The sequence below is a fragment of the Strix uralensis genome, chromosome 6, assembly GCF_047716275.1.
Source record: "Strix uralensis isolate ZFMK-TIS-50842 chromosome 6, bStrUra1, whole genome shotgun sequence".
Classification (NCBI taxonomy): domain Eukaryota; kingdom Metazoa; phylum Chordata; class Aves; order Strigiformes; family Strigidae; genus Strix; species Strix uralensis.
This window is the reverse complement of record NC_133977.1, coordinates 36,955,227-36,975,654: the sequence shown is the minus strand read 5'-3', so window position 1 is coordinate 36,975,654 and position 20,428 is coordinate 36,955,227. Positions and strand designations below refer to the sequence as shown.

The window sequence follows — 20,428 nt, the reverse complement described above, 5'->3', positions numbered from 1 at the left end:
CCCAACTTTACAGAAATGAGTTAACAATTTCTTTCTATATATATTACTAAACAGGCTGAATAAGCCTAGTGTGGAGGTACCCAGCATTCAGAAATAGTGCTTTGAAATTGTTTGCATTTTTTATGCATACAGCATTGTCACTAGAAATAGATTTATGTATTTATTTATTTATTAAGGAACACAGTATTTTTTAAGTGTCTCCACTGTTGACTAATTTGACTATTATTGTTTCTAAATAAATCATGCATCTTAACAAGAAACTTGGGCTCCAGTTATCTGTGATAATTGAAAAAGATACTGCTCAAGCTGTTCATTGCTATCCCCCAGCGCTGCTGAAGAGAGCATGTTCCTTATTCTGCTAGAGAGAACATTCCTTACCCTGCTAGAAAGAAGGCAGCCAAATCATTTAACCCATCTGAGAGGATATTTTTAGTTATGTCTCATTTTGTCTGGAGACAATTAGGGAGTGCTTATTCATGCTTCTGCCAACAGAACTGTGGATGCTATAATACCCAGCTGACTGGAAAGGCTGGTACCATTTTGAAGCAGTACACTGCCGCATCCAGAGAATGACATCTGTCTCTGTGAGTTCCAAGTTCTAGTTCTCCTCTCCTTCCTGCATTATCCTGAAGTAAGTACAATGGGATTAACATGGCACAACGACCACAGTTGTGATATAGTAGCCTTTAACATCTATTGTCTTCTAAAAGCTAATCTGAGGAGTCAACAGTTTGGATCAATTGAAGAGAGTATATTTTTTTCAAGTCACAAAACAAGGTAAAAACCCAGAAGGTGTAATACAAGTGTTTCTAAACAGTCCTGTTTTGAAAAGCCATTTAGAATGGGAGGTCAAATATTAGCAGCAAAACCCTCTCAAACGTTGGTAAACATCTGTTAAAGTCTGGACAAGTGTCTCAGAACAGAAACTAATTTGTTTACTGGTCATACATTCAGTTGTTTGCAGTTTTAAATGTTTGAATAGCTCAAAAATCCATGGCGCCATTGCATGCTCTATGACTCTTCATGCTAATACTTTTGTGAAATGACCCACTTGGATCATCTTGATCCTCTGTTCTAAGCATTGATGATCTGACACTTTTCTAGCTCTTACACTTGCCACTTTTTTGGTTTTACCCTGGTGAGCTTCTGTACTCTGCTGGAAGCCTCATTGGTTACAGATACCTGCCATGGTTGCTAAATTGCAAACTAGTGACATACCGATTTGATTTAGCACATGGATGACATCTTTGAATAAAAAATAAAAGACCACTAAGTTAAAAATTGTGTTTTTACATATGTTTGCAAGTTATCATGTGTTTTACTCAAAGTAATGGCTCATGACATGGTGAACATGAAAGTTGATGCCTAAAGTACAACCACTAAGGCAGGTCAGAGACTTACAGCTGTGATCGATTTAGGTTTTCAGTTCTGTTGAAGTGTATAACAAGTCATATGAGGAAGGTAGCAATACACATTTGTTCCAGCCAAGAAAGTAAATAGGTACAACTGAGAACACACACTAATGCTTCTGTTACACGAGAAAGCACAGATTTCTTATCGTGGCCAAGGTATGTATTACTATTACTTGGTTCCCAGGTGTGACTGTGTGGAGCCTGTGCAGTACAGATACAACACAAAGGCAGAGGTTTGTTGTCCAGCTTTGCTGTTGTAGGAATCCTGCTGCCATTGTTCTGCTAATTCACTTACAGAAGCTTTATAAAGGAACAAGATGTGTTTGTTATGAGATAGCACAGAATAGCAGCATACAGGTAAACAATTTTGAATGGAAAAGCAAGCTGTAAATAGGAATGCAATGTTTCTCTGGACAGCACGACTTTTGCAGATTTTGCTTCTGCCCAGAACATCAAGTTCCTATTTAAGTCATCACATTTTCAGTCAAATTCTTCGTTTATATTTTCTAGGTTTATCTTTTGACACACTTTTTGCTGTTATTTCTAGCAAATATAATGGGCAATAGTGGTGTTATCATTGTAATAGTCCACGGATATAAACAAGCCACAGTTTATAAGTTTCTCTCTCTCTTTTCATACCTTGTTTCAGTGTACAAAGAATCACAGTCATTTTTTTTTTCCATTTGTTATTTGAAAAAAAAACATGGTTGGACTAATTATATTTTGAAAGTTAATGGTTTTAGTTGATCTAAGAACTCTTGGAGAGTAGCCACATCAAATGAGATCCTGGTAATTTGCCATGACTTCACCACGTGCAGCTCCATGAAATTACATGCCTCCCATATGGCTGTTGCTATAGCTATGCCAAAATCAACCAATAACACTATAATTTTGCTTGTGGCCCTTCCTGGAAGAAATCTACATACATCATATATCAGGGTAGATAAAATGTTTTCTTGTTTAGCTCTCTGTAGTATTCCACCAACTATTGGTAAAACATTTATATTAAAATACTTAGAACATGATGGATAAATTATTAACCAATGTACTTTATAATACTTACAATAAAGTGAGTATTGTCTAATTGATAATCGAGACCTGATTTTCCTTGGATGTTTCTCTAGCTTTTATTGTCAGCTTTACCTGGACTTAAGTGATGTTCAATGTGATGTACTGGATATTAACCTGCCTTTTAAATTCAGTTTATACCAATCTAAATGGCAACATGCTGACCTGGGCAAGCTCAGATTCTCAGCCTTCCTGGGCATTTCCAAAATCCCTTCACTCCTGAAACTTTTACTTCCTTTTGTTTCTTCTTGTTTCTTGCACTTTACTGGTGCTTCTGAGGCCTTGATCTATATATGGATTCACAGAGTTCTTTCTGTATGCTCAAGGGCAGGCCATTAACTGCATGAAAATGATCCAGAATGAGCAGGATGCTGAAAAGCTTCCCATATAGCTTAGCAAGTGATTTGTAATGCTTTTGTCTAGGTATGCACTTCTTCAGGCTGAAGGACTTGTGAAATTTTATTATGTGATATTGCTGGAGCTAGTAAATCATACCTGCATCATGGAAAAGTTTGGAGCTCCTAGACTCTTATTCATATAAAAATGGTGGAAAGTTGTCTGAAAATTCCCTCCATCCGAATCAAACTGTTAGAGTGCTTCTGTGTTTACTTGTGGACTAATAGAAATACTTTCCTTCTAAACTTTTATCTTCTTATTCCTTATGCATTTGTATTCATCTGCATTCTCTTGCTTTATATTTACATTGTAAACTGCCTGGAGGCAGACACCAACAGAAGGAGGATGCTCTGCAATGGTAATTACTTCTGTTATCATGGATATTCAGGAAAAGATCACCTGCAACCCAAGTGTGCTTATACAAGCTGGACTGTGATGCATCATAGAATGATGATACTGCTGGATTATGTGTGCTGTATAGGATGATACCAGATAAAGGTAATTTAGGGATATATTCACTCCCATTGGTAAGATTGAGAACATACTAAGACATTGCCTCTACATATCAAAAATTTGACTTCTGGTACACCCTGAAACAATGAAAGGCTCTGTGTAAGTTTGGAACTGACTTCTGGCCAAATGAGGATGAAAAGATTCAGAAAATTACACCACAAAAACAGACAGTAGGCTTTTCCTACTGCTCCTGTACTGAAGAAATAGGTAAGGGTTCGAAAACATTTCAATGCAAGAAAGATTTGAAATATATCAGTCAGCACTGCAATCCTGCTGGATCTAGCTGAATTTTAGCTTTATAAGCTCAATTTTGTAATTTGAGCACAAGACTTCTATGCTAAAAATATCCACCAAGATAGTCTAGATGCTAATGCACAAAACTACAAAGGGTCTATAGAGGAAGCAGTATTGACATTTAGATAGATCTATTTGAATTTTGATGAGTAATACACCAAACTTGTGTTTATGGTACAATAACACAAGATAATATTGCTTGAAGAGAAATCTTGCATCTTTATTTTGTTGGACTGGTGCCTGGGTCCACAGCCACCTGAAGAACTGCAGCTGGCAAGACCAATAAAATGCAACATGAGATCTTATGGCCAGGGAGTTCAGTCTTTCAACTCCTTCCCTTGCACAACTGTGATTGACTTGGCACCTTGATATTGAGAGAAATCTTATGCTTTTTAGCCCTCAGATGTAAATCCCACTGTAATTCAGTAAAACAAAATGCATCAGCACTGCTCTTTTTCAATGTCGTTCTTAACGCAGACTCAGGAAGAACACAAACTGATAGCAAGAGATCGTGATGGAGTTACTTAACAGATTTGTTTCCCTTTCCGTATGAACCGCAGTATTTTTTTTTTCCCTGCTCAGTGTCCTACCATTTCGCAGAAGACTCTTGTACTCAAAAGGAAGAAAAAAATAAATCCAGCTATGGGATATTTTCTGTAGAGTGCATTACAGTAAGTGCTTGTGGTTGTGTTTTAATGTTTTATAGCGAAATGATGCTTCTGTTAGCAAAAAGTCATCAGCATACTTTTATAGCAGTTCTACTATCTGTCTTTTGACTTTGCTATTAAAGCTTAGCTAGACTAATCAGGAGCATTATTTGAAAATATTAAGTAATAAAGAACAGTCAGCTATGGTACACTAACGGCTGCACTGTTCAAAACTCACCTCAGCTGGGCATACTAACTCAGTGGTGCTGATCTCCTCTGTGCTGGCTCTATGAGCTGTATAGCCAGGACAAGACCTGCCAGCTCCACACTTTCTGCATGCCACAGTTTTTTTGGCCCTTGTCTCACGTTCCTCTGGGGGGTTACTTAAACTCCTGCAACTGGCGTGCTAAGCTGCTCTCTCATTCCAGGACTCCATCTGCCAGAGGCAGCAGTTGAACCTGCTGCATGTATAACCCTCAATACCAGATAATAAAACCAAGAGAAAAGTAAAAAAAATTACTAACTGTATTTATTTTAGGTAAATATATACCTGTGCACAGACACAGGCATGTGCATTAAAGAAGGGCTATCTGCACTTTCTCTGAAAAGCTTTTAGAGGTATTAACTTTCATATTCTAGCACAGCATAGCTCACAGGCTCCCCAATGTCCTGCTGAAATCCTTTTCATTATCTGTAAACTGTCTCATAATGTTCTCTTCATAATTTGCTTTGACGTTAAAGTAAAAATGTTAATATTCTCAGTATCTCCTTTCCTTGCTTATGTTCCTCAGGAAGATCTGGCAGCCCACAGAAGCCAGATGGTGGCTCGAACTTCATAACTGAACTGTCTAGCTGCTGCTACAAAAAAAGGGCTATTTTTGTTCCCTCCTGTCACAACCTGAAGGGCATGTACCTAGCCCTTCCTTTGTATTGGCACTGATTCTTATGTAACTCTACAGTGAACTCAGGGAATGAGCCTATTAATTAGAGATAGCTTAAACTAAGTGAGGAGGACCAATGCCTGAAGAAGCAAGCAAGACCACTGTGAGGATACATTGAGGGCTGGTGGCTCCCTTAGGGACGTGGAACAACCTGCAGTTAAGAGCCAGCAAAGCTGGGGACTCACCAGCCTGGACACAGACCCACAGTGCACGGTTGAGGTGAGAAGGGCAGACCCAAAGATAGTAGCCAGGTTCAACCAAGAGTCCAGATCATCAGACAAGTTCACGGCGGTGAAACAGGTCCAGGATGAAGCCAGGATGTTGGTCTGCAGATGGGGACTAGGGCCAGTGATGGTAACCAGGGAGGTCTATAAGGAGATGGCAAATCTAACATCGAGCCAGAAAGCAAGGCTAGGACAACACACACCTACAGCATAGCTCAAACAAAAAGTGAGGGCCCAGAGCTGAGCTTAAATGGGTCTCCTGTGCCCTTAGGCAGGGAGTGTGGGGTGGAGGCCCTAGGTGAGGCTGATTAGGGCCATTAAGGCCCATTAGTGCACGCTGAGCCCTGACAATTACTCCTTTTGTTGGAATACCAAATTTGTCTGCATGACATCGGATTACACCGTGAGGCTCACACTGCCAAGGTAGCAGCAAGCAAAGGAGTGAAAATATCTGAAACCCCAGATACCAGAACTGTTAAAACATTAAAATACGTTGAAAACAAACAAAAAATAGCCGGTGGCTACAGTACAAGGTGAGGCAAGGCCTGGTGGACACAGCAGTCTGCCCTTCAAAGCCTGAAGGGCAGCGAAAAGTGGAAAGAGAGAGAAAGAAAAGAGCAAGCCCTTGAATAGATCTTTAAAATTTTGTCTGCCTGAACGCCAGAGCCCCAACAGTGCACGCCCTTGCCCCCTTTGAGACCAAAACTCCTTCAAAAGGAGGGCAGGGGTCTATGGCTAAACCCAAGAAGCGATGGACACCACCGATCCCATCAGCGCTGTGCTGGGGTGGCCGAGCCGGGCAGGGCCATGCTTGCTTGCTCCGGTTAGGTGGGAACACGGCCCGGTGACCGGCGGGTGGCAGAGCAGGCTGGCGGGAGTCTGGGAGAAGCTGCTTACTTGGCCAGCCTGGCAGCACCGCTCCCTCCAACCTCGGGCTGCGGGATTTTAAGGGACGGGGAGCATGAGGCAGAGGTTTGGTGCTGCTGTGGAGGTCTGGGGGTGAGAGGGGCTTGAGAGTTGCCTTTGACCACAGCTGCGGGGAATCAGGTTTTCAGGGAGGCTGGGCTCCCCAGGGCCGGTGCTGCCGGGTATTTGATACCTTCCAGCCCGGCTGGAGTCTGGCAGTGCCAAAACCACCCTGAGGAGTGTGGCCTCCTGCAGCTGCCCTTCGGTGACACTTTTTCTGGGGAGCAGCTGGGCCTGCAGGAAGTTGTCCCCTTGTCATTATCAGCACCCTCCTCACACCACACAACCCCTCGCCCCGTCTCCCCTCAGGGTTTCAGCATTAAAACATTACTCTCAGCCGCCTCGCTTGCTCGCCGCCCCTGAGGATGCCGGCGGCTGCCGGGGCGGAGGGGACTGGATAAAAAACGCACCCGCCCGCTCCACTTCGCAGCGCCTCGCCAGGGCGAGTCCGCGAGATCGGGCGTCATCGAGGGCTGGGGTTGTCGCGCCCGCCCTCGCCGCCGCGCGCAGGGAGGGGCGGGTCAGCCATCTTGGGCTCGCCGGGCCGTGCCTGCGAGCGGGCGGGGGAGGGAGCGCCCGCCTTGCGGAAGTGCCCTCACTCCCCGCGCCCAGCCCAGCCCCGCCGAGCCCCGCCGGAGCGCGCCCAGGGCTGCCCGCCGTCCCCAGCACCGCCGCTACCGAGCAGCATGGCAGGGCGGCTTCCGGCCTGTGTGGTGGACTGCGGCACGGGGTGAGCGACGGCCGGCGCGGCCGCTGACAGCTCGGGGCCGCCCGGGGCGGGGCCGGGCGGGTTCCGCCGCTGCAGATGGCGGCGGGGGTCGCGCTGCCCGCGCCGGGGCCGGGCGGCCGCGCCTCGGGTCGCCGCGGTGCCGGTAGCGGGAGGGCCGGGGTAGGGTGGGGTGGGGGGGAGCAGCCGGCCGCCTTCCCTTCTCCCCCCCTCCCCTCGTTCTCCCCGTCGGGCCCTCCGCGGCCGCCCGGTGGGGAGGGGTGTCCCGGCGCGGCCCCGCTCCCCCGCCGTCAGTCCGCGCCTCCGGCAGCCGGGTCGCACCGGGGCCGCGCTGGTAGCTCTCCCCGCTCGCCCTCGGGCTGGCTGGGGCCGCCGGGAGCAGCCGCCTTCGGCTCCTCGGCCGGTGCCTGCCGGGGTGCGGGGGACCCTGTGCGGCTGCCGGAGCCGGGGGTGGCGGGCGGGGAGGGCGATCCTGCGGCTGCCTGCGGGCCCCTGGAATGCCCTCGTTTAGAGGAGTCACCGCTCTGTCGGGTGCCGTCTGGGGGCTCCTAGGGATTTAATTTTTTTAAATGTGTGGATAATGTCATTTATTCTGTGTTACTTCTCTCTGTGGAAGAAAAAAACCCCTCCCCCTCCATCGAGCAAGCGCAGAGGAACTTCCTTAGTTTTGTCAAAGCCTCTTCCTGCTTTCGGGCTTTTATACCTTATAAGGCAGTTTTCAGTGTCAAACCTGAACCAAATCCGTTTTAGAAACTCTTCTTTTTATTTGGCAGCTACCAGACGATGAAGAGAATGCGGTGTCAGAGATACATAGCATAAAAAGCGATTCGGGAGAAGGCCCTCGGGATTCAGAGTCCCTTTTCCGCCGTGGCATGGCTCCTGGAGGCTTTGGGTTGGGGAACAAGCCCTTAGAGGTGTCAGTAGGAAGCCGACCTGGAAGAGTTATGTGGTACCCCTTGCAGGAGCGTGCTCAGGGTGTGAAAACCACTCTGTGACCTGCCGTCTGCGGTGTAATTTTAAAGATGAAATATTTCATATTAGGCGTTATGCATCAGGCTTTTACTGGAAAGTATTGGTGTATTTTCAAGGCTCTTCCTCCTTAATTAGCACCGATGGCATGCTGATTCTTTAACTCGTCTTATTCTTTTGCTTCTCATCCATCTTGCTAAAAATAGTCAAATTTTTCAGTGACTGCTGTGTAGGTACAAATAGTTACAGTACTTTGAAAGGGAATGTTCTTTTGAAATCCAGGCACTTGTTTTTTGAAAGCATGTACTCATCTTCCCTTCAAGAGAATCTGTTTGGTGTAGGACATTAATAAATCGGCCTTTAAGAAGAGCAGGTATATATGTGTCTATAATGTCTGCATGTTTAAAAGTTGTATGAAGAAGTCATACCTGTAGTTAGAGCAAGAACTAAAACCTTGAATTTTGTGGGATGACAGATGGTTAGCACAGCAGGAATGAGAGTGTGTAGCTGGGTGTAATGGAAGTGTATGTGAGTTTAACATGATGGGTACATGCACTGTTTATCTTTCAAAGCAAAGGATCGGTAATATACTCTGCTGCATGCCACTGAAGGCTTTTTTCCATCCCGCATGTTTGTGCATTGCAGGTAGTCCCATTAAAGTCAGTAATTATGTTTTTATGGTTTGCAAAATATAGGTTGTGGCCACTGGAGTAGAGAGATTCACTTAGAGCTTTTGGTGATGCCAGGCAGGAACAGCATGCTAGCATATAGCTGCATAAGAAATGACTTTGTCTTTTTAATGGGAGAGGTATAGCAAGGGACCTGAGTGTTAAAAAAAATGTTCTTGGGGAAGATTTGTGTGTAAGTACTTCATTAATCAATGTCGGTGCATGGGGCATGCTCTGTAACATTCTTGAATATGAAGTTAACCAAGTCTCACTCCTGTCTTATTTATTTATTTCCCCCCAGTCTTCAGAGATCTCTCCGAGATACTGTTTTATTGTGCGCCTGTATATTTTTTTAATGCAGCCCAACCTATTCTGCCTTCCAGGCTTTTCCTTTCTGGTGTGCTTCGTAGTCCAAGGTGGTTGTTCTCTGAAGTTCTGTTTCAGGAAACTGGGGGGAAAATTTCTAGCATTGGAAGCGTCACAGAGCTTTGTGGCTGTTGGAATTCATTAATTTCAGTAGACAAAGGTATAAAGTGGAGAATTTACAAAGGGTAAATCTAATACTTGAGAAAACAAGGAACAGGTAGGTAGTAGAGCAGTGGGATGTGATAGCATAATCATGCTTGTAGATTTTTTTTTTTTTTAATTAATGCAGCCCTCCCAGCCTGTCTCATTTTGTGTGTGTAAGTGAGAACACGACACATAAATTATGTCAGCCTTGTGTTCTGTGCATATCAGTTGGGATCTCACCTAGGGTACTGTTGTGTCTACCAAAATGAAAGCAAGCAGACAAAGATAGCCCCTAAAAACAGGAAAAGAAAGAGGTTTTGAAAATATGACCAAAGCAGAAAGGTTGAAAGGAACTGCCTTGGTTAGAACAGGCAAGGCTTTAAAAGGCCACAAATTTTCCAGTAAGTAATTTACAGTCCAAGGAGAATTTACCTTTATTGGCAAAAGGGCAACATAGGAGAGGTATTAAGGGTGTCTTCCTACATGTCTTGTGCGTGTAGCCACAGGTTCGGTTTGTTGATCCGAGTGTTTTTTTTCTTTTGTGTGTGTGTTCATTTTTGCCAGCTAAGATCGAGGGGAAGGAGATGGATGAGAGGGGTGCCAGAGTTGTGCTTTTCAGCATCAGCCTGCACAGATTAGACAGATTTTAAAAACCCCTTTCAAAGCACAAAGAGACCAAAGCACAGAAGAGGTTGGGGAGATCATGTGATCCCTGTCGTTTGAGACTTTAACAGGTTAGTCAAACTTTTTAGGGAACATCCAAGTACACGTTATACAGCTGGAGCTGGCAAATGGGTGAAGTCAGTGACATGGCAATCAGATCATGGGTGCAGCACAAATTGTTCCAGTGTTACATTTGTTATCTTGAAATTTGCATTCTTTGCTTAAGCAAACCTGATATCTAGAAAATAAGGTAAGTGATACCTGGTAAGAGCAGGTAAATACTTAATTGTGGTTTTAAAAAGCTACTTGGCTGAAGTAGTGTCCTCTGAATTATACAGTAAAGTTACAGGCATGGAAATGAAAAATCTGAAGAGTTCAGTTTAACACAATTGTTAAAACCAGGATTATTTCTTTCTTTAATTGATAGCATTGTCTGGTTTAGTTTTAAGTATCTTCTTGTTTTGTTGGGAAATCTATAAAACAACATTGTGGACCTTATTGTCAGGGACTCTTTGTCCATGTTATTACTGGACTTGATTTCACTTGGCTGCTGTGAGCCCCTTTCTTTCCCTTCTTTCCACAAAATGTGAGTGCTGTGTCCCTCAACAATGAGCTATGAAGCAGCACCTGTGTGCTGTTCTCTTCATGTCCTTCAAACATTGGTAGATTTTTATGGTGGTCACTAACTTAGTGTGTGTGCTGTGAATGAGACTTCCTTCAGACTGTGGCGTATCGAAGGATTACATGCATTTTAAATTAAAAATACAAAAAAAAAAAAAACCAACATGGAATTATTTCCATAAAGTATATGAACAACACACCAAAGAAAGAAAAAGGCTGTTACTCATTTTTAATCTCAGTAGGCTGCAGTCTTTTGCTCTGTGCCTTTTGGGTATTTGAATAGTTCTTGCTGCGCGTTCTACAGGCGAACACAGCACAGCCTGCAAGTCATGATTAAAAGCTCTTCCTATGCCACTTCAGAATTTAGCTTGATTAGGTTGACAAGTAGATTTTATCTGTGTCTTTCTGTGTGAATGCTTTTTTTTCCCCCCCCCTTGGTATAAACTTGTATAACACTGAATTAGCTCATTTGAGATGACAGATAATTGCAAGTATTCAAATTAATGGCTCTTCAGCTGAGCTGAAGTAAGTGGCTGTGTAACCTGCTGCAGTTCCAAAATGGAAACTTAATTTTAGCAATGAAAGTGATTTAAAGAAAATATTATGTACTTTCTATACCTAAACTTTCTGTTTTCTATAGGCACGTGTGTGATTTTTATGTGGCTGTTGGGTGGATCCATTCAATACTTGAGTGTCACTGGTGATTTGCTTCTCAAATGTACCCCAGAGTGTTTTGTTGGTAGGGTCATGTATGTTGGTTAGCCTTTTCTTGAGTAAACTGGTTATGTGATTGTGTGGAGAGAAAAAAAAAAAAAATTGCTGTTTTGCGTCTTGCTTTCTTATCTCTTCTCATATGCCAGGCTAGGCCTCTTTTTCACTTCCCTTACACAGGTTACAAAAATGGGTGTGTTTAGGTTTCTTTTCCTTCTTCTTTCCTGAATACTGGGGGAGAATTAAAGGTTTCAGAGTTGTCTGGAGAAAGACTTGCTGTTTGTGATGGGAGCACAAGAGTCCCTCAACACCTCACGGCAGTCTGGGTTCACTCTGAGCTGAGAATCTGGAAATCCTAAGCAGCCTCAATTTTTCAAGCTTTCTCGAGGTGAAGTTGCAAGCTGTTCTTTGGAACAGTGATATATATCTGAGAGTTTCTTGGCTGCTCAATTTCAATAACCAGTTCTGCTGTAAATGAAGCATAGGCTTGGGCACATGAAACCTCAGAGAAGCTGAAGTTGGCTGGTGCTCAGGTAGTATGCACAGTGGAGTGAGCTTTGCATTGGGGGACTTCTCTACAAACCCTACTTAGGTTAATCTTCATGCAACACCTGTATAGCTTCATGCTCTTAAGTAAAGTATTTATGGGTTGAGTGTCTTCCAATGTGAGAAGTTATGACAGGATTACATTGTTTTGTTTCTCTTCTGGGTTTTGACCTGGTAGTGTAAATGAGTACAAGATCCATGAAAAGCTGATAATCTTCAATAGACAGCAAAGATATGTGAGATGAGAAATCCAGTTCTATAAAAACAAGGTAAGGGGAAGTAACAGCCTGTATTTTGTTTGCAACTTTTTTTAGTATCTTATACTAGACCTTGAAATGATGTTTCTTTCCTAATGTTCCAGACATGGCTTATTTCCACAAATTTTTTTCAAATCATAACTTCTATCTAGTGTGAGTATTTCAGCACTCTGATGTTCTTGCAGTTAGTATTTCAATTGGATATCTTGTCATGACCTTTCGTGGGTTCCAGTGTTCATGAAAATGTTCTCTTTTGGGATGAATTTTCTCTGTTGTGTCATCCCAGAAGTAATTTTTCAGTATGGAAAGCATGAACAAAATAATTCCTTTATGGAATATGGAAAAAAAATATTCTTCCAGGATTTAGTGTCTTTTGCTTGGCAGTAGCTGAAGTGGTTAGGGAAGAAGGGGGAATGCTTCATCCTTAACATGGAAAAAGGAGTTGTACTAGATTGAGGATTGTGGTTTAATTATTTTTTTTTTTTTTCTGAATAATTGCAAATAGGTTCTGAATACCCGTAATGACCTGTGGTGTCTCTTAAATGATCCTAATACATCACAGTCTTTGTTGTAACACTAAATGCACAGAGTGTGCAACATAATTAGGAATAATAGGAATTAATTTAGGAATATATATATTCTTATACACACACATACATTTTGGAATTCCATCATAGGAATCTGTTTATATCTTATTTGAATGTGCATCAGAAGCCATCCAAGATGCATGGCACCTTCCAGTCCTCTTGTTTCTGCTTTGCTTTTGCCCTGCATCCCATTTACTGTATGTGTATATGTATGTATGTATCGGGGGGGGGGGGGGGGGGGGCACTTCTGAGTAGAGGACAAACCCACTTGCATCCATGGACTGAATCTGTAAAGTTAATGATAAATGAGCCACCTTCTGTGTACAGCAGAGCTGCTTGTGTGTGCCTGGGAAGCTTGCACAGTCACTGACACCAGAGTATGGCCCTGGCAGTGAGGGGAGGTTGTGGGACAGGGCAGGTTCCCTTCTTTCTTGTTTCTTTATTGTTGTTTAGTATCTGGCTTGAACTTTTTGCCCAGAAATTATGTTGTTTGCATGAGCCTGATGGACATCTGTTTGACTACATTAGTTCAAAATACAGTGTCTAGGAGCTCAGAAATACTGTACAAATTCCTTAGTAATACATCCTCTCTATTATTTTATAGGAACATCTAAGAAACTTTGCAGTTTGTCTTTTAGTTCATGCAATTTAAGAGTTTCAACATTTAGTCTCATCATTGAAGACTTTCTTTGGGAAATGCACAAAGGCTTTGACAATTTCAAACAAACTTTTTCTTTAACTTTAATTTTGGACAAACATTCTTCATTTAACAACTTTAAGGAGAAAATGTTAAATTCAAAGGTAAAATAACTAAAAACATATTTTGGTTTGTCCCCAATTAAATTCACAAGTTTTTTTCAGCTCTGTGGAGGAAAAGGAATCTAATCTCTATTGCTTTACCTTTTAGTTTTTGGGTTGTTTTAGTCACTGAACTAAAACATATTCAGGTGTACCAATCTAACAAAAATCATCCTTGGGTAGATACATAAAAATACCAATTTGCAAATTTACTAGTGTCTATAGCAGGATTATTTTAACTATCAAAATGAAGCATCTGTCCTTTCCAAATGCTAGTGCCGATATATTACTTTGGTGTTTTTTTTAATCAGTTGTCAAGGAGGATTATATTTAAAATTGAAGAAGTTAGAATCATGTTACACCCTACATGAAGTTAATGAATGAAATTACATTTTTTTTCTTTTTGTTCTGATCATGAGTTTGCATTTTTAAGACTAGACATGGAAAAACTAGATGAATTTAGTGGGGTTTTTTTTGGTGGGGTTTCCTTTTTCTCTTTATTATTCTCTTGTGGTCATTGCAAGTGTTTGCAGCTGTGCACAGGATGTGTTTTGACATTCTCAGTCTGTAGAGAGCAAGATGCAGACAGGTGGTTGTCTATTGATACTTTATATCGATTGTACTCTGCTATCAATGAATGAATCAAAATTTTAATTCTTTAGCTGATGCAGTATCTGATCTAGTTTTTTCAGTATTAGCACTTTATTTGTCATGACTTGCCTTATATTTATCATGCTCTTTATAATTTGCAAGAGCTTTCACAATATGACTGCTTGCATATATGCAGTCAGACTTCAGAATCTCTGTAATATTATTAAATGAGACCTGCTTTTTATATTAAATAAAATTCAGTGGTACGATTTTGTTCCCAGCTTAGTGGAGCACTTTTTTCTACAAGACAAATGTTTCTAATTGGAAGCTATTTTTTACTAGAAGTATGGTGTAATATGATAAATATGTAAACTGGTGTTTTAATGCAAGCCTGTTCTTGATGGAAAACATTTGGTTACCTACTGAAATGCTGAAGTGGTAACCAGTGTACTGGGTAGACTGGAAGCGTGCTGAGAGTTGCCTGCAGTGCTTGCAGTGAGTGCAGTGCCTTCGCTCCTGTACCTGCTCTGTCTATTTGGTTTCATCTTACCCTCTGCTCAGATTGGTGTGATTGGGATGATGGCGTAGTAGCTATTGGTTCAAAGCTGGAGCTCTCAGGTGCTGAAATTGTGCAAATAGTAAGCACAGATGCTCAACTTCTTTTTTAACGTGGAATAACTGTACAGTTTTAGCTACTGTATTGCATTTGTTTGGAAAAATTTCCAAGTTAAGTCAGGTTTATATCGGCTATACTCAGGTTTTGCCTATTTCATTTCTTCAAGTGCAAGATTTTGTTTACTTGGAAATTATGTATTTGTTAATTGAATTAATCCCTCCTTGTTTTGTCTGTTGAAAAGCATGTCTAGTTAATATCTTGGGTTTTTTTTCTTCCTGATAAATGTCTGTGCAATGTTCAGCTTATTTTGTGCAAATGATGTAGAAAGTTGCCAAGTTAATTTCCCCCTTATAATAAGTAATTTGTACTATTAAGTAATTAGTCATGCAGACTTCCAAACTTTTGGGGCATTCTCTCCTCATTATTTGGCAATATCACATGGAGTAGTCAGGCTGTGGAAAATGCTCAGAAAACTTGCATAAAAATTAAACATAACTTTATTAAAAAAACCTAGCAGCATAGGTTAGTATTGTGTGGGTGTGGTGTAACACAGAGGCACTGTTAAGCCACTTGTTAAAATGAATTAGTCTAGGAGTCTCAAAGGAACCAGTAAGTAAAAAGAGAGCATTCTGCTTTTGCCAACATAAACTACTTTCATTATACAAAGATAATATCCAAAGCTGTTTGCTCTTCTTACTTTGAGGAAAATGTAGTCAAAGGAAAGCTAACTTTATTTTCTGTGTTGAAGTACATGTCAGCAATAAATATTTGAAATGGATTTTACAAATATAAATAAAATGGGCTAGGATTACAAATCGAGATGGTAATATCATCAGAATGCCTGAATTGGATTTTGTTTTAAACACTTAAATATGGGCTGGTTTTCAAGTGCACTTTTTCATGACTCAGTCATAAGCTTGAGTCTTCTGGTAATAAGTGTATCTTATCTTCCTGTTTACTTTTAGGAGAAGAGAACTTTTCCAGAGTCAAACTGTCGATACTGTTGTTTATTTATATTTTTTAAAGTTTTGATGCAAGTAAACATAGAGGAAATTTGAAAGTGGCTTTTCCTCTACTCCATCCAGATGTTAGTAAAATTAGAAGCTGCACAATGTGGTAGCTTTCTCTGTTCTCCGGTCTGGTGTAAAAACTGTCACCTGCAGAATCTTATTACGATGCATGTGAATTTATTCTGAATGCTGTGTGACACAGGCTGCTGCCGCCTCTGTGTTCCCCTTAGTCACGCAGCTGGAGGGTTCTGCTCTGGCTATTTGTGGCCATGACTGTGGTGTTTCACTACCCGTTTAGCTGGATTGTACTCTCGAGCATTACAGTCATGTCTGTGCTTTGAGTAGTAGATGTAGCTAGCTGCTGATAAAAGGTAGCACTGGATAAATATTTTACACAAAATTATAGATGCTTTTAAAGATGTTAGCCTTTTTTAGAGGTTTTTTTCCCTCGCTTTGGGGAATAAATGTTTGTTAGAAGCATTTCTCTTTCAAGCTGCTTTTGAGATCGCTTTTTAAATTGCACACCAATTCGCTTATGGTTTGTTTTACTGTGACAGTTACGGTACGTGGTGAAGAAGTACTTATTGTCAGGGTGAAAGTTCGTGTTTGAGTGGACTGATATTTTTGGGGGGAAATATTGTAAGAAAATAGTTTCAGATACACAGTGATGCAGTTAATTCCAAGGCCAAGGTTGCAGACTGCCAGATTTGTAATATCTTTGGTGTCTAGGGTTCCCATATGTCTTTGAAATATCCCCTTTTATCATCCTTTGATGTGTTTCACCTACAGTTTAACAAGATTGTTCACCTGAGAGCAATTCTAATCTTGTATGCTTTTTCCATTTATAGAGTTAGTTCTTTGGCTTTCACTACTGATTACTTAAAGCATTTTTGATCAACAAGTGTTTTAAAACTTGACGGAAGCAGTTGCTATTTAAAAATGTAAATTAGTAATAGCTAATATATATATTAGCTGAAGATATAAAAATATGAAAGGCATGACTCAGTTCAAACTCTTTTACTATCTTGTGTTTTATCAAGGACATTTGAAAAGAGATAGTAAACTAATTTATTAATACAAGTCCCATTTTCCTAATATAATGAGTTCCTTCAGGGACTTCTGATCTGCTCGCTGCTTAACCAGTTTGCACCTGATGCTAAAGCTGGGACCTTTCTTAAAGGGGCAGGATGGCTTTACTCTTTCATCATCATTTTCTCATTATTTCACGTTACAGGGATTTGAAAAATGAATGTTCCCTAGGCTTTTCAGTCTCATCTGGTGTACAAAAAGGATGGTAGAAGAAAAGCAACAAATAAAAACAAAGGCTTGTTCAGGCTTTTCAGTAACATGAGGCTCTATGTATGAAGGGTAAGGGCTCATCTGTGTTTCAGAAGTTTTTCAGTTCTTTTTAAAGCAGTTTTGTTATCTGAAGACATCAGACTGTAAAAACACTGTATCTATGTTATAACAGGAAAGGATATTAAGCCCTTTTTGAAGTCTTTGATGGACAGATCATCTGTAAGAAGCTTGGGTATTGAAGACCAGAATCCCTTTCCATTCTGTTTAAAAACTTGGAGGTTTTGCCTTTTGACTAATTTCATGCCCTCTTGAAGATACTGCCGTGTGTGTGTGTCCTCCTTAGAATCTCCCCACTTTCTGAGCTTTTCTGTAGCCTTCTACAACCTGCTCACTTAATTACAATTTTCCTAGAGTTAAGGTAACTTAGCCAGCAATTTATTTTGCTGCTGTACGCACACCTGCAATAAAGAAATTACATGCTTCAGCGAACTTAAGTTGCATCTGCACTATCTTGCATGCCTTCACACAGTGGCCTGCTGTAAAACTATGAAATTGTGAAATCATAACATAACCTTTCTTGGGTTTGTATCTTTTATCTTGAGCCATTCATAATAATGTTATTTACTTTAATTTAAAGATATAAGTAATGCTTGAAATATCATGAATTGAAATATTAAAGTCCTTTTTTGGGCAATCATTTTAATTATTTCTCTGTAAAATTTGTAATGCAGCAAAGTATCAAGCTATGATGGAGGAGATCTGCATAAACAAAGTTTATTTTAACAAGCAGATTCATGTACAAATATTATAATGGTCCTTGCTGGTGTTCAAGTAGTATAGATGGGCAACTTACTGCTGTGGTACCTTGACAGAAGCGAGGTTCTGAGGTTGGATTGAAATGGTGAGATAGCTTGCAGACCATGCTAATGAAGGTGATTCCTGTGCAAAAGCAACAGGCTTCAATAAGATTCTTCACTGTTCTTTGTTTCACATAATTGAGGCCCCTGTCTGTTTCTGGAGTTTCTCGTTGCTCTTGGTTGATCCAAAGAAACGGCCCCATACAGCCTTTTTCTCAGTTAAATAAATTCTTTGGCTCTAAACCCATTTGGATGGAAGAGGATATGGAGTACAGATCTCCCGCTGCCTGAGGATAAATGCAGTTTAACTTTGTGTAAAGCCTAATCCTATCATTGAATGTTAGACTTGCTTGCAGCATGACCTCTTGGATGGGTTCTGTATGGGACTTTGCTTGGTGAACAAACTGTGGTATACACCAAGGCAGAATTTGAGGCCTTAAACACACTAGCTAACATGTATGCTGTACAGGTTACTGTACTTGGGAAGCCCATTACACTTGCAAGGTAAGATACAGGGCAATGCATGTGTTGCACTTTGGGTAAGAGCTCGCACAGAAAGATTGCTGTGGCTCAGATGGTGGACTAATTCAGAACAGTCATGAAGAGACAGCAATGTGATGAACAAAACCAATAAAAAATGCCCTCTGAAAAAATACCTTTCTAAATATATTTGTTTTTCTAGCTTTATGCATCTTGAAGGTAAATCAGAAGGAGATCATTTTGATTTCAGCCTAATCCTGACCTTCTTTCCAGAGAGTTTCAAGTTTGTCACTCCCACTCTTGTTACTCCTCCCTCCTCACGGAAAGGCGGTTTATTTTTCTGTATGTTTGTTATTAAAGTTGCATTGCATCTTTCCAGTGGGGCCAGTGTTGGAGGTACATCTTGTTTGTGTGTGCATTTAAAGAAAAGGTGTGCTATGCATGAAATTGCTTTTAGTCTGAGTCGTTAGAAGTAGCTGAGGGGTAGACTGTAACCTGGATTTGCTCTACAGAAGTTGAAGATCAGGTGACATCTGTCCTCTAGTGCTCTTTCCTGATAGTGCTTGGCTAACTCGAGTCTTTGTGTGGAGCTGTCAGCAAAATGACAAGGATACAACTTGTCTCGGGACACCCCATTTCTGTTGTACTTCTCTGAGCAGCTAAGCAAGTGCGTTGCTCACGAAGCACTTGTCCCTCTATTCCTCACCCTTTTGTTAAAATTGCAGTTGTGGTAGAACTAGGGTGTGTAACTTGGGAGAATATATATAGCATGACATTTGTTGTGGACAGGAAAGAAGTGGAGCAAAGGTGCATGGTCATAGTTTGTGGTTTGCAGACGGAGGTTCTGTTAATGACATTCTCATTAGAAGTTCTTACCCTAAGTGCTGTTTCCTTTTGGCTTTAAAATTGTCTGCATGACTAATATGTGAGTAACCTTCAAGTGACATTGCTTTTATGTCATAGCCTCGGAAACATCTATTCTAGGTGAGAGAGCACACATAAGAAATCCCATTAGTGCAGTTGAGAACATTGTGGAGAGCCTTTTGGCTGTTTTTCCAGAGATCTCTTGGGCAGATCAGTATAGAGCTGCTTTAAGATTTCAGACTGTGAGTTTGAGGTGGATTCTAGAGATTTCTCCACTGATAATTAAGATGTGGATTAGTAGAGTTGACTTAGAAGGGACCTTCATCAGTTGCTACCCCTACCCCGTTTGTGGTATGAATGTCCCTTACAAAAAAATTATGTTTTGTTTGTCACATCATTATATCTGCGTAGGCCAGAGGATGGTGTGTGAGACTGCACTGCCTTTTGGAGAAGATGTTTCAGGGAAGTCACTGGGGAATATCAACACCTTATATATGTATATCAATAGATAGTATGGGGGTTGTGTGCATGTTTATGGTTCTCTATATACCTACACATATATGTATGGAGACTTTGTGGATTGCTTTTGGATACTCTGTAGTGTATTTTCCAAAGTAAATCTGAAGGTCATGATTATCCAACATTTTTTTTTCTTCTACTTTAAATGAGCTACTAGGCCTACAGAAACACTTCAGGTAGCTGAACGTGGAGAAATAAAGGAAAACATCTGAATGGTCAAAGTTGAATTCAGGTTTTCACCTCTGGGATTTTGTAAGTCAGTTTGGTGTTACAGATTTTAATAGGAATCTGCTTATACTTTTATACTCATCTGTACAGTGCCTTGCTGTCTTACTGCTGAGTGCCCCAAATTCAGTGTGGGAAAGCTGAGTTCATGTCTCATTAAATGACATGTGCCTGCCTGTCTCCATGGAAGTCCCTCCTGCCACTCTTCAGTGCTCTATATAGTAAGGAAGAGAAGCTGTGATTTACTGGAAAACTGTGGTCCAGTATTGATACTGCCTTATGATGTCTTTAATATCAGGATTTTTTTCTGTAGTGGCAGTGATTGCTGCTCTGAAGAAGACAGGGTGTGCCTCATTCCCCTGTGAATCACACGTTAGTCAGCACACTTTGCCCTGTATGAACTGCTTGTGGAAACTGTATACTTGTAAAATCTAGCTTGCCCACGGTAT

The 20,428-nt window shown here is 41.1% G+C and overlaps 1 protein-coding gene across 3 annotated transcripts in view; it reads left to right on the top strand.

Moving 5' to 3' along the window:
* The first annotated feature begins 7,004 nt into the window (after window positions 1-7,004).
* The window catches only part of ACTR3 (actin related protein 3), a 31,374-nt gene continuing 17,950 nt past the window's right edge, over window positions 7,005-20,428 (top strand). The window contains exon 1 of one of the 3 annotated variants that reach the window (XM_074873699.1): window positions 7,005-7,191. In XM_074873699.1, the coding sequence (XP_074729800.1) occupies window positions 7,148-7,191 (44 nt within the window). In that variant the 5' untranslated portion in view covers window positions 7,005-7,147. Of the gene's footprint in view, window positions 7,192-9,929; window positions 10,070-12,129; window positions 12,146-20,428 lie in introns of those variants that run through there. The other 2 variants (XM_074873701.1, XM_074873700.1) reach the window with 2 other exon arrangements.